General features: G+C 32.5%; 1 protein-coding gene across 1 annotated transcript in view; it reads right to left on the reverse strand.

The window, feature by feature from the left end:
* Nucleotides 1-15,513, reverse strand: part of LOC150092851 (serine/threonine-protein kinase BRSK2-like) — a 174,800-nt gene that overhangs the window by 56,727 nt on the left and 102,560 nt on the right. The window contains exon 8 of the mRNA XM_090414299.1: nucleotides 13,753-13,899. Within this exon, the coding sequence (XP_090270425.1) occupies nucleotides 13,753-13,899 (147 nt within the window). The remainder of the gene's footprint in view (nucleotides 1-13,752; nucleotides 13,900-15,513) is intronic.

Below are 15,513 nucleotides of genomic sequence, written 5' to 3' on the forward strand. Positions count from 1 at the left end.
ACAATACAATACAACAGCTGCAGTGGATGAATGATTACCTTAAGTCCAAAGACACTCCACTGTATGGTTTTTCTTATAGTACTGTTTACCCTTACTATTCCCTACCCTGACTGTTCCTTCAAAAATGAATCTTTTGTGCAGATGACTCAATGACAAGTTTTTGCATGCTGTTGGATATACAGTTGGTGTATTTTTATCTTACTTTGTGTGAGGAAAGGTAAAATTTTGTAATTTTGTTATCTGGAGAGCAGAAATATTTTTTCTATATGAAACTTTAAGAGTTTAAGTCACGTTTTTGGGTTGATAATCTGCTGCCTCTCTGTAAAACAACCAAATTCTAACAGTTCGGATTTTCGATTATGTGAACGAATTGTTTTCGGATAACACAAACAATGCCAATAGGTAGCATTAAGCAATTTATAAAATAATTAATTACATGGATATCAGTTTTCACCACTTTTTTCCCTGTTCCTGGCATTAATTTCACAGTAGTGATTTTTTTTACAATAAATAAACAGAATTGCATTAAGGTATAAAGATGTGGATTTAAATATCAATTTCTAATCAGAATAACAGTAAAAAATTCACTGTGGAAAAACACAACAACAAAAGCATACATTTTTGTTCATTCAAGTTTACAAATGCATATATTATTTTGTTGAAATACTATTTACAAGTATATTCACAGAAAAAAATTCGAAACGTAATTACCTAAAAATATTTCACAATATTTAGTTAACACTCTTAATATTTTCCAAAGCGTTCAATGAATAAAATTTTTGTTACTCACTGTTTCTTGGTTACATTACATCAAAAAAGCTGGTCATGCAAAACCCTGGTAAGCACAGCTCCATACATTTCATATTGTTTCAGTCAGGAAATGACACCATGCCTCCCTAAACATTCTGTGTATTCTTTTGTCATCAAATATACACAAACAGTTTTTGTAAAATGTTCATAAATGTCCCAAAATAAAAAATCTTTATCGAATTGGATAAAATCTTGAAAGTCTAATTTTACCATTCATGAATTTAAATGACTGGCGATAATTTTCCCCATGATACGAATAGCTTGTAATTCGGTTAATTACAAGCTATTTGGTGATTATCAACGTCGTACATTTTTGGTGAAAATCTCTCATCTTCACAACTAATAGAAAAAACTCTACTTCCATCAGCTCCTGTATCATCAATTATTATATCTCCATCTTGGCATTTCAGAATACAACACTCACTGAGGTCCATTTTGTATTCAACTCTTCTTTGCAAGTAGCGAGGATATCAGACTACTTCCTGCATAACTTCCCAAGTGGTCCTGGATAAATACATCACAATGTACGTGTCTTCTAAAATAATAATCAGTTTCCATCCTTTTAGAGCTATGTGAAGAGTTTTGTCTCATGCTATTTTCCTGAAGAAGGAAAATTTCAATGACTTTTGTGGCTCACCCATTATTTTACTTTACTTTCATGGACACAAAACACCACAACACAATACAATAGCTGCACTGGATGAACGAATTGCTGGAACTGCAAAGACACGTGACTCATTTGTTTTTCCTTATAGTACTGTTTACCTGACCCTTAACACTGACTGTTCCATCCAAAATGAAACTTTTGCGCAGATGATTCACGGACATGTATTTTCTGCATGCTGTTGAATATGACGTTGACATGAGATTATCTTACTTTGAGACATCATAGAGCAAATTTTATCTCTGTTGCTCGAAGGGTATTCTATATTATTTGTCATTATGTTAAGTATTTTATCCTCAAAAAGTGATTTTGATGTTAGACTATGTGACTGGTTCTCTCTCTCACTCATAGGTCCAAAATTGTTGGGATGGGGAAAAATAGCATTAGGTGGTGGAAGTGAAATAGTAGTCAAGAGGGTGACAGAGGTCTTCCCTGCAATGCTCCCCCATCCCCCCTAACTCCATCATCCCTCTATTCTCTCCTCTCCTCCAGAAGATGTCTGCTCAGGCTATGGAGATGAGCGAGCTCATCATTTGCAGATATCTTTTAGTGATATCACCTCCAACTGATACTGATAACTTTGGAGGAAAAAAATCTCCAACTGATACTGATAAATGTAGAGTAAAAAAAGAAAGAAAGAAACGCTTCCTTGCATTGCTCCCCATACTCTAACCCCTCATCCCTCTCTCCTCCAGAAAACGAAAAAAAACGCGTTTTTTTCCCCTCCAAAGTTATCAGCATCAGTTGGAAGTGACATCACTAAAAGATATCTGCAAATGAGGAGCTCGCTCATCTCTACTTGGCTGAGCAGACATCTTCTGGAGGGGTGATGGGGTTAGGGGTTGGGGTGGAGGAGCATTGCATGGAAGATCTCTGTCACCCTCATGACTACCTTTTCACTTCCACCACCTAATGCTATTTATTCCCCATCCCAACAATTTTAGACATATGAGTGAGAGAACTAGTCACATGGTCTAAAATCAAAAACACTTTTTGAGGATAAAATACTTAACATAACAAGGACAAATAATATAGAATACCCTTTGAGCCACAGAGACAAGATTTGCCATATGATGTCTCAAAGTAAGATAATCTCACATCAACATCATATCCAACAGTATGTAGAAACATGTCAGTGAATCATCTGCTTGAAAGTTTCATTTTGGAGGAACAGACAGGGTTAAGGGTCAGGTAAACTACTATAAAGAAAAACAAATGAGTCGAGTGTCTTTGCAGTTATGGCAATTCGTTCATCCAGTGCAGCTATTATATTGTGTTGTGGTGTTTTGTGTCCAGGAAAGTAGAGTAAAATAATGGGTGAGCCACAAATCTTATTGAAAATTTTCTTCTTCATGAAAATAGCTCAAGGAAAAACTCTTCACATAGCTCTAAAAGGATGGAAACGATTATTATTTTAGAAGACACATACATTGTGATGTATTTATCCAGGACCACTTGGGAAAAGTTACGCAGTAAGTAGTCTGATATCCTCGGCTACCTTTTTAAGAGTTGACTACGAAATGAACATCAGTGAGTGTTATATTCTGAAATGCCAAGATGGAGAACTAATACTTGATGATACAGGAGCTGATGGAAGTAAAGTTTTTTCTATTAGTTGTGAAGAAGATGAGAGAGTTTCACCCAAAATGTATGACATTGATGATCTTTTATATTTTTGGAAACTGAATTACCAGCTATTCACATCATGGAGAAAATTATCGCTAATCATTTAACTTCATGAATGGTAAAATTAGACATTCAAGATTTTATCCAATTCGATAAAGATTCTTTATTTTGGGACATTTACGAATATTTTACAAAAACTGTTTGTGTATATTTCGTGACAAAAGAATACACAGAATGTTTAGGGAGGCATGGTGTCATTTCCAGATAAAAAATTTTATTCATTGAATGCTTTGAAAAATGTTAAGAGTGTAAACTAAATATTGTGAAATATTTTTAGGTAATTACATGTTTCGAATTTTTCTCTGTGAATGTACTTGGAAATAGTATTTCAGCAAAATAAAATATGCATTTATTAACTTAAATGAACAAAGATGTGTGCTTTTATTGTTGTGTTTTTCCACAGTGAATTTTTTACTCAGTTATTCTGATTAGAAATTGATATTTAAATCCACATCTTTATACCTTAATGCAATTCTGTTTATTTATTGTAAAAAAATCACTACTGTGAAATTAATGCCAGGAACAGGGAAAAAGTGTTTATAACTGATATCCATGTAACTGATTATTTTAGAAATTGTTTATTGCTATCTATTGACATTGTTTGAGTTATCTCAAAACAATCGTTCAGATAATCGAAAATCCGAAGTGTTAGAATTTGGTTGTTATAATGAACCCAAAAACGTGACTTAAAAACATTCGCAAGATATTTTGACTTCTATTAAACATAAGACTAGTTGTTTGTTTGTTTATTACATCGTTTCCGATATTTGTGTCATGTTACAGTTACCACGTGCAAAGAACAAGTTTCAGTAAATAAAAGCTATGTATTCAAAATTTATTATCTTAATCGTTAAAGTTTGGTATAGAAAAAATCTTTGTACTCTCCAGATAACACAAATACAAATTTTACCTTCCCCTGCACAAAGTAAGATAAAAAAAAACACACCAACAATATATCGAACAACATTTGAAAACATGTCGTTGAGTCATCTGCACAAAAGGTTCATTTTTGAAGGAACAGTCAGGGTAGGGCATAGTAAGGGTAAACAGTACTAAAAGAAAAACCATAGAGTGGAGTGTCTTTGGACTTAAGGTAATCATTCATCCACTGCAGCTGCTGTATTGTGTTGTGGTGTTTTGTATTCTGTAATGTAAAAATAATGGGTGAGCCACAAAATTCTTTGAAAGTTTCTTTGTGAAAAGTTCTAATTATTCAGAATTTTGTAACAGAAAGTTTACATGAAATATAAGATCAGTGCTAATAATCAATGAAATAATAATAATTATTATTATAATAAATAACTATTTATTTGTGGTGCCAAATGAAGTAATGTGAAAAGAAGAAGAATGAAGGAAAACGATTATGCAAAATCTATAGTGAGTGAAAAATACGAATTTTCGGTTATTATTGGTATAATTGGTGTATATTTTCATTTGAATATGACTTCAAATTATTTCCTAAAGAAATTTGTATATCTGATGGAATTATTGTAAGATATGCATTGACAAAATCACCTTGTATTAGGAAAGAATTACCTGAAGGAGTTAAAAAACAGAAGTCTTGGTTAATAAAATATAACCATTAGCTGAAGTGGGAAATTAGTTCACTATCTCTGGACAAACTAAGAAATTGGTGATAGAATCAACATGCAATTATCATATATTAATCGTCAAAAGAAGAGAAAAATCAAAAACTCTAACAAGGTTAATATGGAGGCTTGTTCCTGATTTAAATGAAATTGGATGTCCAAAACGTGAAAACATAACGTGTCCTTTTAAATGTTTTTGGAAACATTACGAAAGATTCTGTGCTTTTAATAATGCTCAGAAATATAGCGATACGGTCAGCTGGGTGATGGACAACTGGGCGACGGACAACTGTACGATGGCAACTGGGCGATGGCCAAGTTGGCAACGGGCAATTGGGAAACAGAATAAAAGATGAAATATGCAATTCTATTCTGTTGATCTATTACCAGGTAAAAATTAGTTAAAAGAACAGTACAAACAAAATATTGAAAAATCTTGCTTATAATTAAGTTTATTGTGTAGAATTACGAATTGTATTGAAGTAATATTGAAATTTCCCGTAGAATTACGGTATAAACATAAAATTTGAAAAATCTCACTTATAATTAAGTTTATTTTTTTGTCTGAAGAAGTATTTCTGAGCTTCACTGTGTAAGGTATCTTGTTTGGCAATTTACCATTTGGGCGTTTTGTGTGCGGTTATTTAGTTTAATATGCATTCGCAAGATATTTTGACTTCTATTAAACATAAGACTAGTTGTTTGTTTGTTTATTACATCGTTTCCGATATTTGTGTCAATGTTACAGTTACCACGTGCAAAGAACAAGTTTCAGTAAATAAAAGCTACGTATTCAAAATTTATTATCTTAATCGTATATTAAATTGTATACGTGACATCTAAATGAATTTAAATAAATTTCAAATTCTTGATTATCTCTCAAATGAAACAATTTGCTAAGTACAATTATATAGAAGTATAGAAATATTTCACTATTGATATGAAGTTTTTCAATACTATTTTTCAAATAGTACTGAAAAATTCTTAATTATATCAGTAGTGAAAACTGTTTTTAAATTTTATTTTTATATTTATATTTCTTGTTTGTATTCTTCAGAAATGGATAATTCAAGAATATTAAGTCAAAAAGATAAGGAAAATTATGCTTGGAATTTCTATCTTTATGTTAAAGACAAGATTGATAAGAAAGGTTCAATTCAATTTTGGCGATGTGAAAATAAAAACAAAGGATGCAAAAGTAAAATCTGGACAAGTGTCAGTGATGGATCACTAATTTCTGAAAAACAGGAACACACATGTATCAGTTCTGGAAATGCGGCCAGAGTAATAATGCAAGAAGTTAGTACAACAGCCAAAAAATTAGCAGATACGACAATGTGCAACCCATCAGAAATCCGAACTCAAATTTTACAAAATGTTTCTTCTGCGGTAGAAGGAATGCTTCCAAATCATAGCAGTCTGTGCAGAAATATTCAAAGAAGAAGATTAAAAAAATTTAAAAGCCCCAATTAATCCTGATTCTAGGGAAACAATAATTATTTCTGAAGAATACTTAAATTATGAATTCAGCCCATCACAATTTTAATGTTTTTTATTGGCTGATTCTGGATTAGAACAGGTCGACCCCATGAAAATATTAATTTTTGGTCGTGAAAGCCATGCAGTGTGGAGCCAAAGCATGAATGAATTATTTATGGATGGCACATTTTTACTTTCTCCCCCTATTGTTGCTCAAATGTTTGTTATTTTGGCTAGAAAGGATGGGTGGAGGTCCTGTTTTATATTGTTTATTACCTAATAAGACTCTTGAAACATACACAAAACTATTTTATATGATACATGAAATGTGGCCATTACTAGATCCCGAAAATATAAATGTTGATTTTGAAATTGCCATTCATCAGTGTTACGTATAGTATTTACACAAGCTAACATAAATGGTTGCTTTTTTCATCTCGTACAAAATCTTCGTAAGCATTTCGCTTCATGCAGTCTTTTAACCAGATATAATTCTGATGCGCAATTCGCTTTAAATTAAAAAATGATCACTTCGCTTGCTTTCGTTCCAGGACAAGACATTATTTACATTATTTCTGAACTTGAGAATCATTTATCCAATGAATGTGAACCAATTTTAGAATGGTTTACAAACACATACATAGGTTGTCTAAGGAATAACAGAACCAGGACACCACCAATTTTTCCCTCAAACATTTGGTCTGTGTACCAAAGAACAATAAATGTCATCAATATTTCCATGACAGGCTTCTGCAAATAATTTTGCAGAAGCCTGTCATGGAAATATTGTCATCGAAAATTGCAATTGAGCTTTGGCAGCAGCGCAACTCATCCAAATTTATGGATTTTTATAAATGGACTACAAAAAATTCAAAAAACATATGATGTTGATTATGAAAGAGCAGTAGCAGGTTTTCAACATGAGCACAAACAGACTACAATGAAGCTGACCAAAGAATTTTGAAAAAGTTATTAATTACAATAGGGAAAATATAATGGAATATTTACGTGGTATATTGCATATAACTATAATATGAATTGAATTTAAAAAATTGTCCTGAATTTCATATACTTTTTTGTTTTATTGTATATATGTATCATTTGTAAATATGTTTGTTAATTACAAAATAATATTAAATTAATTATAACAAAACTATATTTTTTTCTTTATTTTAATACTGTGCAATTATATCTTTTCATTTTTAAATAATTTTCGGACCACTCTTTTTAACCATCTCTTTCTTAAACGATCCTACAAACTTTGATATATGATATAAACAAAAATATATAATATAAATATTTATTAACTAGCTGACTCACTTTTTGTATGGGAAATTTCAATATAACTTCTATACAATTCGTAATTCTACACAATAAAAATAAACTTAATTATAAGTGAGATTTTTCAAATTTTATGTTTATACTGTTATTTTAACTCATTTCTAAAAAAAATATTATTTAAATTTACCTGGTAATAGATCATCAGAATAGAATTGCATATTTAATCTTTCATTCTATCGCCCAGTTGTCCATCATCCAGTCGTCGTCACCCAGCTGTCATGTACCCAAAATATATGTATTGGTTTCAAAAAAATAAATATGCAACCCTTAATTTTACTACAATAATAAATTCCCAATGATCACTAAATGAAAATTAACTTTCAGATGAGAGTCACATTGTCAAAAACCACATGACGGCAATTCCACAAGCATGGGAAGAACCTTTGAACAACAGTGCAAATTTAACAATAAGAAGATTAAGGAACAAAAAAAATAGATTGTATTTTTCACTTTATTTATTTTCTGCATGTTAGATTCAGTAAATACAATTTGTAAATAATATTTCACTCAAATAAAATGTGTAAATTTAACTGAACAAATTGGGTGTCGTTACTGTGTTATACAAATTTAAGTAAGACCACAACATTTTTTTCCTTGTGAAATTTCATGCCACAAACTAACCAGAGACTTTTTTTGCCTCAGTGAATTAAAAGTCTTATTTGCTTATGCAAGCCGTCATATATTTCAAGAAACTGTCAACTCTTGGAAGCAAAAGAATCGGGTATTATATTAATAGCCAGAATTTTATTGCAGAAGATTTCACCTGAAAAGTCACAATACTGTTAGAATTTGGTTATTTTACAGAGGGACATTAGATATTTTAAATCAACACGTTATGAAAACTCTTAAAGAGATTGCTGTAGAAAAAAGGTGTTGTAGTGTACAGATAAAATCAAGTGAATCAACATGCATATATCAAATAATACTCGTCATTGGAAGAGAAAATAAAAAATAAACATTAATGAACTTAATAGCCAGACCATTCTTCATTTAAATGATACCAAATGATGAAAACAATATTTTCATGATATCAAAACTTTGAAAAAGCTGAACAATTTCTTGTTTGCTGTGATCATAAATATTTATTTGAGGGTAAACATTTTTTTTTCTTTACACTTTTTCTTTATTCCCTTCTTTCTTTCTGAGCTAATGTTCATTTGAAATAAGAATAAATAATTATTTATTTGTATTGGAAAGAATATCTAATATAATAATTGTGTTAAATATATATATATAAATATCCCTACTGTGAAATAAATGTCGGGCTGAGAGGACAACAGTCAATTGGGACTAATGGAAATGAGTTTTACTTAGTTGAACTATGTAAAAACCATAGTTCAACTTGTTTTGGAATGTCACATGGAGAACAATCACAAATTATACGTAAGCACCAGTGGGAAATGATACACTATGAACATCAGCGCAAATGTTAAATCAGAAGAATAAGAAAAAAAATAGTCTTTTTCATTTTATGTAATTTCTGTATATTCGATTCAGTAAATAAAATTTGTTAATAATATTACAGTCAAATAAAAGGTAGCATAGAAATTAACAAAGTATATATTACAGAGCTAGTATTCATTTGAATTAAATTCCAGTTTCCTAGCTACACAAAATAAACAAACAAACAAGCCATCTACTTGAAAACAATAAGTGTATAAAAGTATTAACTAGGAATGAATAATTTTAGGATGTGTGTCATCACAATCATGTGAATGCTAATCACATAGCCATATGTAAGTGTTTGAGAAACATCCAACCATGGGAAAATGATACCTTTTGAACAATACTGCAACTGATATATTAGAGGATGTGATTAATATAAACAGACTAAACTACAGACTAATTCCCAGAATAAATGAGATTACCAGAAAGGCAAGCACTGAGTTTACTTTACTTCCACGATGTCGGTGATCAGAGAATCTCCAGAAGCGTGGTTAAAAACGTGGGATATTATACTTTTTGAACGTCATCTAATACAGGATGTGATTAGCTGTATTATACAAAATGAGTAACTATAGTTCTAGTCTGAAAAGAGAACCAAAACTAAGAGCAGAAATTAATGAGTCATCTCCAAGAAAACGAACAGAACCAAACAGGTGGTAATCTAAACGATGTGTCAACTATATTTTCTGGTTATTTACAGAAATATCTTTCCACTCCTATGTTTTGTGTGTTTTTGGGCTGTGAATATATGTTAGCCCAGGTAACCTATAATGAAAAGTCAACTGAATTTTCAGACTTGTGTTTGTGTTCTGTGCTGTGAATATATGTTCAAAATCAACAATTTGGAATAGTCAGAAAACCTAGATAGCACCAAGATGTTACCATTCTGGAAAGATATGTAAGTTAATTTTTTTTAAACTTAAACATAACAGTTGATAAATGTAATTTCAATAATCACTGCTCGTGTGTTTTGGTAAGCGTAATTCTAATACTGATTGTTTTTTTTTCTTTTCATAATAATAATCATAGGGTACAAATTAGAGTATCAACATGGATACATTACCAACTTTTCATGTCTAATGTGTGTGTGTTTGAGGGACACCAGCATATAATTAAATTATTTAGAAAAGCCTAATCACTGCCGCCATCCCGACTCTACTCTAAGAATTCTCACCCTTTAACAGGAAAGAAATACCCCAATCTGTATTGTAAAATTAGTACAGCCATTTATAGACAACCAAAGACAAAACATGACGACAATGTCGGATGTGTGTCACCCTGAGAAAATTCCAAGATATCTTATCTCAAAAACATCGCCCACAATTACATAGGCAAAACAAAACACCATGTGATATCACAGAGAGACATATGTTCCCCAGAAATTTACAAATGCATAACGTCACGATTGGTTATCTCTAAATATAACCCACAATGCTATATGTGAATCCAACATGCCACGTGATGTTCCTGACAGAAGGGGGGGGGGCAGCGAAATTCCAAACATTCAGAAATTTATCTTATCACTATACATCCCCCATAATGACATATGCAAACCATTTACTTATCTACAACTCATAACAATACACATCCAAGACACCAACGTCACTTTCCCCATTCAACCTACCCCTGTTTTGTTCATAGTATCCCACCAATCACGACACGAATAATCCACTAATAATATCTTCCTTTTCGATTCAAAACAATAACGTCACTTATTTACAACTAACAATTAGGTCACTTATTTACAAGTAACAAATTACGTCACTTATCTTCATCTGAAAACAACACGCATACACGTAACGATTCCTTATCTTATCTTGATCTTGTCAGAAGTGTCCCACCAATCACGAATCCTTATCCACTAATATATCTATCTTTTCCATTAAAAACAATAACGTCACTTATTTACAACTAACAAATTACGTCACTTATTTACAACTAACAAATGATGTCACTTATCTACATGTGATAATAACAAACATTCAAGACACGATTCCTTATCTTATCTTGATCTTGATCTTGTTCAAAGTGCCCCACCAATCACGACACGAATTCTTATCGCTACCATCACCTATAATTCCATACGCAAACAAAACAAACCACGTGTTGTCACACGCAGATGGTCCCCAGAAAAACTCCAAACATTCCAAACTCATGACGTCACACAAACAATGACGTCATCAAATGAACAACCAAACACGTCATGATTCCTTATCTTATCTTGATCTTGATCTTGTCAGAAGTGCCCCTACTACTACTATCGTCTATTGTGTGCAATAAAAATCATATTAAATTAATTATTCGTAGTTTCCGATCAGCCCTCCTACATAAATAAATTACGAAATATAGACATCGATTTCTTACTAAATGCTGCAGAGCTGAGAAAGCCAAAAAAAAAAAAGAAAAAAAAAGAAAGGGAATTAGAAACACATTTCGCCTGTATCAGAACACATTTTCCCGAATCGCATGTTGTCTGTTGATATTTTCAGATAGTAATTGAAACTGGAACATGATTACACTAATGAGTTATTCTGTTTCTGGTATAAATTTATTTTCTATCAAAATGAATTCCAATTCTTGCTTAGCAAAAAATTTCCCTATCATCTTACTGAAAAAAAAGGAGGGGAGGAGAGAAGAGCTATGGAATAAATCTGTCGTTTTTTTTTTTAACCTCGCAGGATAATTGAATCAGTAGTTTTACTGTTATTATCGTAGTTATCGTAATCGTTTCTTAATGGAATCACGTAATTAAACATTTGAAATATCGGACAAAAGACGTTCCTCACAAGTCGTTTGTTCAATAAAAAGTCCCCTCCCCCCACTAACCTAGGACTTTATCAAAGATGTTTAATGATCATTTGCGCATTATTAAATGAATGGTGCTGGGATGGGTCCCTAAGAATCAGAACTTCTTAAAATCAGATAAGAAAACGAAGTGATTTATTCATGTAATGTTATAAAATTGTAGTTGACTAGAAGCACTTTGATAGACTTGGGATCGATTTCCATCCCTGACGGGAGGAACCTTTATCTGGTCTCTTTTGACTAAAGGCGAGTTAGCCGGTCTCCAGGTGAAAAAAATCCTGTATGGAGGTAGAGGGTTTTTTCACCTGAAAACTCAGGTTTTTTTTCCTCAGAACAGGCAAACCGGCCCATTTACGCCAATTTTTAGCGTATGATGATACAACGGCCGTGAGGCCCTTTTTACAGGTAAGTACAACACCATCTCAATTCCCTCAAATGTTTTCCGGGCTCGATACCGGTATAGTTGACAAATCAGGCCTCTGGCTGGGTCTTGAGAATTCCTGACTGTAATCCGCGCGCGCGTGTGTGTGTGTGTGTGTTCACTGGGTCGGTTTGCCTGTTCTGGGGAACTAAAAACCGGAGTTTCCGGGTGAAAAAAACCCCTACCTCCGTATGAGACCGGCTAACTCACCTTTCGTAGATAGAGACCAGATAAAGGTTCCTCAAGTCACGAACGTGAATCGAACCCAGGTCTTTCAAACCAAAATGTTTCGTCTATATCGACTGAGCTACGGAGATTTATGTGGAAGAGATAGGATCCTCACCACATGTCGTAACGCCTGTAGTTAACGATGAGTCAAATCATGGTAGTCAACCTCCTCGATAGAAGATGGCACTTGAATGGGATGGGAATATTTCGGGAAAGCATAGTCCAAATAACAGCATACACAGTTGTTAGAAAATTCGAACTTCATTTTCATTGAGAATAATTTTAATTTCTTTTCCATAAGTTGAATTAAGTGAACCTTATCACTAAGAACATGAAAGAAAATTTTGCTGTTTATGATTTGCTGACATTTGATTCATTCAGAGAGTCAGCAAGAGTTCCATTTTTTTTTATCATGTTTGTTGAATAAAGCTTCAGAGTATATATTTATTTTTCAATTTCGAATTTGAAAAAAAAAAAAAAACTATATACAGTAATCCCTCGATTAATGCGCCCCCCGATTAGTGCGTCGTTTTTTTTTTCGATACCCAAATTCGATTAGTGCGCCTCTAAAATTCGATTAGTGCGCCTATATACATCTTAAAAATAAATGTTACAGATTTTAAAAATTTTCTATCTATACATTTTTATGGCTATTTTAAAAAATTACTCACCAGAATGAAATAATTTAGTTACCGATTTAAAACATTTTACAAAGTTATTTTTAATGGCATATACTACACTACTTCCATGTACCAAGTATGTTCCAAATTTTTACCGCCAAAATTTATGTCTGCTATAGTACGCCCACAGATTCGAGACCCTTCGACAATTCTGGGCATGTCACAAAAAGGAGAATCTATTCCGACGGAATGAGTTGTTTATTATTACACGTCGGAAAATTAACTTCTCTTTTATGATCATTGTAGTTTTTAAAGTGTTAACTATTTTGCTTGTATAACAGTTGGGAAATTTTATCTATAAAGCATGTGATTTCGCGTGTTGGCGACCAATTCGTACGTCCTTCATTTCTTTCTCCCCTTCAGCATGAATGGACTATTCTTGGCACCAAGCGAAGCTCTACAACGTGTGGAACGAATTATACTTTTTCCCATAGGTTATTATATTCGATTAGCGCGTTTTCGATTAATGTGCCTGTTTTAAAGAACGCATTAGGCACACTAATCGAGGTATTGCTGTATTTTATTTTTGAATTCGTAATTTTGAATTATTTATTTATTTTTTTGCTTTTCGTTATTTTTTATTATTTACACCTTTGCGCTTACCGACATTCTTTTTTCTGGATTAACCTCTATCATCCCTCGGAGCAGGTCCTGACACTCGGGAGGGACAAAGTGAGGGATATGGAAGACTCCTCTCTTAACTTTCTCTAAAAGTTGACGGAGGTTGTCGTCGTCAAATGGTAAGGCACCCTAAAAAAGATGTTAATTTATGGCAGATGCTAGAGGTGATTAAAACGTTTATATTTCAGTCTAAATGAAACATATATCGGCTTGAAATATTACCGATTTCTAAAATCATTATTATAAAATCAAATTTTATTAGGACTAATGTTATTTAACTCTCATTTTAAACACTTAGATCTAAAAATCAAAATTATAGGTATAACATGGATTCACAATTTTCAGTTTAAGATGCGGTATTGAAGAATTAGCTACTTGTTGATTATTTATAGCTAAGATATAAATACCATGGATATTTCAGTGCTTAACTCGCACCGTTGTCATTTATTTTGAAGGAGTGACGGTTGGTCTCTGTAGAAGGCAACACTTATGAACCTTTCAGATATTTTGTAACTACAGTACTTGAAATTCATTTAAAGTGAAATTTTAGGCTATCGAGAAACATTATTTACATTACGTACAAATTTTATATATAAATATGCTTTAGCGTCGTCGATGCAACAAACATGTTCGTGCCTTTGTAGTGAACGCAATCCTGACCACCCTCCTTCCTTTTTTACCCTTTCGCGTAGACCGATATCGTACTATTGCAGGCATTCGAAACCATATCCACTGGAATAGAGTGGTTAATCCTTATTCTAGTAGTGTCCAGTGTCTGTATATATTACTTGTATTTTTCTGGCTGGATTGCCTGTTTTGCGGGATGAAAACCAAGCCATTACTCGACATATATTGAAATATATCGACAATATAATTATCTACTACAAACATATCTGAGAATGTATTACGTGAAACAAATGGATACTTAGTTTATGTCATACTTTAGATGAAATGCCAGTAAAGTTGAAAGCCGACACGATTACTTATGATGGTACTGTCCACTAAGAAAAATATCGAGAGACTTATTGCTTTCTCATAGATTAACATTCAGCTAAATATGATGTTTATCTCTCTGCTAACTGTACATTTAAAGTAATTACTACTGAACTAAAACACCTAGTCTCTTACTATATTAAACACTCACTCCCACTTTTAATTTGCACAGGCTATGTTTACGTCACACACACACACACACACACACACACACACACACACACACACACACACACACACACACACACACACACAGAGGAGAAAAACAGGGAGTTAGTTTGTCACTATAGCACAGTCATCAACTATTTGTCCTGTTTGACAACAATGTGTAATACCTATTTAGCTGTTATCTATACAAATCGTGTCTATGGTATTTATTTAAATTGTCATGCTGTTCAACCAGAATGTTGGCTTTGAAGTATGCTCAATCAAGTGTATTTCACTTTAAAGAGTGTGCGTAGAAACCAAATTTGGTTACGAGAAGTCTTTCATTCCTGAATTTTATCCCCTTAATCAAATCGGGAAGCAATGGATATATAACTATGCTCATACGAGTATTCACTGTGAATAGAATAATTCAAATATACACTTGCTGTTAAAAATATGAAATACGATTCAAATTTAATATGGAAAAACTTTTCTATTTTTGGATAACATCACAACTTGTTTTTGTGAAAAGTTATATATCGAGAACAAAAACAATGTACCTTTCTAGGCAAAATTAATAAGCATGGCAAATATCTTCTTCAG

The sequence above is a fragment of the Typopeltis vanoorti genome, chromosome 25 (genome assembly GCF_054136105.1).
Source record: "Typopeltis vanoorti isolate ZY-2024b chromosome 25, IOZ_Tvanoo_1.0, whole genome shotgun sequence".
Lineage (NCBI taxonomy): Eukaryota > Metazoa > Arthropoda > Arachnida > Uropygi > Thelyphonidae > Typopeltis > Typopeltis vanoorti.